At 33.3% G+C, this 3,387-nt stretch overlaps 1 protein-coding gene across 1 annotated transcript; it reads right to left on the minus strand.

Annotated features, from left to right (window-relative positions):
• Window positions 1–400: 400 nt before the first annotated feature.
• Window positions 401–2,932, minus strand: LOC143070606 (heavy metal-binding protein HIP-like). Its single transcript, XM_076244841.1, has 2 exons — window positions 2,636–2,932; window positions 401–839 (listed from the first exon to the last, which is right to left on the minus strand). Exons 1-2 carry the CDS (start codon window positions 2,910–2,912, stop codon window positions 430–432), a joined length of 687 nt encoding a protein of 228 aa, XP_076100956.1. The 5' UTR covers window positions 2,913–2,932; the 3' UTR covers window positions 401–429.
• Between the last annotated feature and the right edge of the window lie 455 nt (window positions 2,933–3,387).

The following is a 3,387-nucleotide window of genomic DNA, read 5'->3' on the forward strand; positions in this document are numbered from 1 at the left end:
CTATCCATAAATACCACTTTGATAAAATTTCAAGCATTATAAAGAAAGTTACAGCATTTTAAAACTGGTGAATTGGAGGTTTAACATCTTTGTATTGTGCAACCTTAAAGGAGCCTCGAACAACATTACTTAGTCATGCATGTTATCATGTTATCATATTAATGAATGTTTCAGTGTACTTGATCTAGACCATAGGAAGAACAGGCATGATTTTGGCTGTGAGGTGTTTGAAATGTTAAATCAAAAACACGTTTTGAGAGAATGACCGATCTGTCTGTGAGTAAGATGACTCGCATAAAACAAATTCATGAAAGGAGCAGTAGGTGAACTATTCAGATACAAGATTTAGACTCTGTCCTCCGAACTGTGAAATTGCTTAATAATAAATGAAGCAAATTCATTATGATTTAATATATTTTGTATTATTTATTACAGGACATTTAATAGTGCGCCAGAAAATGAGGGATATCCGTTATTCGAGGAGCTTAATAGATAGTCGCCATCGGTTTCATGCTGAACGTAAACATCATCACCAGCTGACAGTTGAACGAAAAATGACTTCGACGAGCATTCAGAGTAAGTTTGATCACCAGCCAACACCCTTCCTACTACTGCAGCATTAACTGTAAGCTCTAGAGCAATAAAATGGCCTCCTGCAGAGCATGCTGTAACAGAAAACAGGTATATGCCCTTTACAGGGGCAAGAAAGTTTCCATGAGCAAGATGGTACGCGTTTCCAATGTTAAGTTTGATAAGGTCATAATAGATGTGATGGTTTTGACCAGTGAGTGTCTTTGTTTTTTCCACCAGAAATGCAACAGGCGTGTGTTTAAGCAAAGCTAAAAAATAAAAACAGACAAAATCTCATTGCACAAGTGAAATATGTTGCTGCATACAAACACAAATGCTCACAATTCTTTACATTATTTTATACCAATTTTATGAAATTGAATTTCTATCTGCTTTTGCTGACATGCCTACGATTTAAATATCTTTACTGAAACATATAGTTAATTACCTACTATTCGTTATCTATGTTTCCAAATCTAAGATCACAGATCATAATCCATCTAGAAGTCGGTTTACCGACACGATGTGTCTGTGTCTCAACTCAATAGTGACATGGTTTTTTTTTGCGGAATTGATCTTGCCATGTATTCGCGTAATATATCTTTAGACACTTGTGTATCCTTCTGATCTGCAATTTTACCAAAAGTGTCCTATTCCCGATTGTGAAATTGCATGGTGAGCTTTTCATGCACAACAGGAGACGCTTACTATGTGAACACCCCTTGTCACTTTATTTTTTGAGTTCATGCGATCCCGTATAGTTTAGTTTCTTATCTTGATTCTTCTAAATCGATTTACGAATTTGTACACCGGTAAAAACCGCGTCTCCAATCAAATTCTTTACAAATTTGCAATTGGTGATGTTGTCTTAACCACTAATTAACGGTTTTGAGTAATACCACGGACTCCAAAGATCTTTTCGAGATACCAATGAAACCCGGAGCAAAATCATTGCGCATATTAGCCGAGAGTCAATAAAATGTCACCCGACTATTAAATGAGGATTGAATATGCAATCCAGAGCCTGTATTTACCTTCAATAGTTTCAATAATATATCAATTATCATTAAAAAATTAAGATTTACGAGCTAGTGCACAGCTAGTAAACACTGTAAGCGTGTTAGTTCTGATAAAAAATACTCTTCATCTTGAAAGTTATCTGCATGTTTTTTTTGTACTAGCGGTCAGAAGTCAGAAGCTCTTTTAAATGTTATTGGCTCTGATTATGCTGTTGCTTACCTCTTATGAATTGTTTCATTTTTTGATGTCCTTAAGACTGAATTTGACAGACATTGTTGACTTATGATTACTTATAATACATTGCTATTCATTTGAACACCGAGAGATGCATGTAGTTGTAATGTTGGCTTCATTCATGTACATATGTACCACATTGTTTCATTGCGGGATAGGCGACGACGAAAGTCGCGGAAACAAAACCTATCAATCGGATATCGTTGGCGTCGTGAAAAATAGAATCAGTTTATTGAAAGTGTTGTTGGACTTCATGAAATTTTAGGAAACTTGAAAAGATTTTTTTTTATCCAGTATACATTTGGGATACAGATTAAGATTACACTTTTTAAGTCATCACAATTTTTGTCTAACGCTTATAATTTTTTTCGAAACAGATTCTTAGTTTTTCATTTCCACTGCTAGTTTTTAACATTTTTTTGTAGTAATCTTCTGATGAAGAACCTTTTTTTTATTTGAATTAATATTTCAAAATAAAGATTCAATCTGGTTAATGTTTTAGACGTTGATAGTTTTGTCTAGAATAAAACACTCCGAAGTTAAAGGTTTACAAACATCAATAAACTTTGTCAATGTTTCATACAGTTTAACGAAACTTAACAGAAGCTTATTTAGAGATTTGAAAATATCATCTGAAGCAAGTCGTTCGTTTGTTTTGTAATAACTGTTATAACTGTGAAGGCTCTGTTCGACCTTTTGGAAAAAAATCTATGTTTACAAAATCAAAGTTTTCTTTTTTTTCTTCTTTTTTTTACGTATCATTGACGCCTACCTTTAGTCTCTTTACATTTAAATTTGATAAGCAACTTACAGTTTTCCTTCTCGAGAGCTTCCACTCTATTCTTAAGAACTTCGCCTTCATTCTTAAGAGCTCCAACCTCATTCGTAAGGTTGTTCAATCTATTGATAATTGTGTGATAGTCATCATCCAATAAAAGTCTTCTAGATGGAATCCGATCATTTTCCTGATAATGGCCACTTAAGGAATTAACGGCACAAACTATAGTAACCGACACAGTGAATAGACTGACCATTTCTGCAATGATTGGCATACAGAAAACAAATATTTGCCAATCTGTGTCAACCATAAATAATCAGCGATAAAATTGTAAGTGCATTCACTTTGGATATTTATAGAAGTCACGAACAATGATAAGTTATACTTACATAATTGTTCTATGCAGATAGTGCATGGATTTAATTGATAAATTGTTCATAACAATCTTATGCAATTTTGTGGTACAAATCAGACATCAAGTTAATTCGGTCATTTATTGCTTTCTTATAATGTATTCAAAAGATATTCACCGTAAACATATGTAAGATTCGAGTTATACAAAACAAAGCAATGCATTAACTTGGGAAATAGTAACCTAATCAATGATTTTAAAAGGAAATCAATGAAAAATTCTTTCTTAGAAAGATGCTCCGGTGGCGCTAAATCATTACATTTGTAGAAAACTATTAAACCGCTTATCTCTAAAAAGTGTCATTCAGGCCAACTTGATATAGTTTTGAATAAAAACAACGAAATTGTGAACTATAGAAAACAGAACAACTTTT

Source organism: Mytilus galloprovincialis, chromosome 4 (genome assembly GCF_965363235.1).
Source record: "Mytilus galloprovincialis chromosome 4, xbMytGall1.hap1.1, whole genome shotgun sequence".
Taxonomy (NCBI): Eukaryota; Metazoa; Mollusca; class Bivalvia; order Mytilida; family Mytilidae; genus Mytilus; species Mytilus galloprovincialis.

What these genes read in the sequence shown, in the direction of transcription:
- LOC143070606 (XM_076244841.1), bottom strand. Translation starts at nt 2,912, where the DNA reads ATGGTTGACACAGATTGGCAAATATTTGTTTTCTGTATGCCAATCATT. An exon ending in AGCTCTCGAGAAGGAAAACT is followed by an intron (nt 840 to 2,635) that starts GTAAGTTGCTTA and finishes TTTATTTTTTAG; the next exon opens with CTTTGCTTAAACACACGCCT.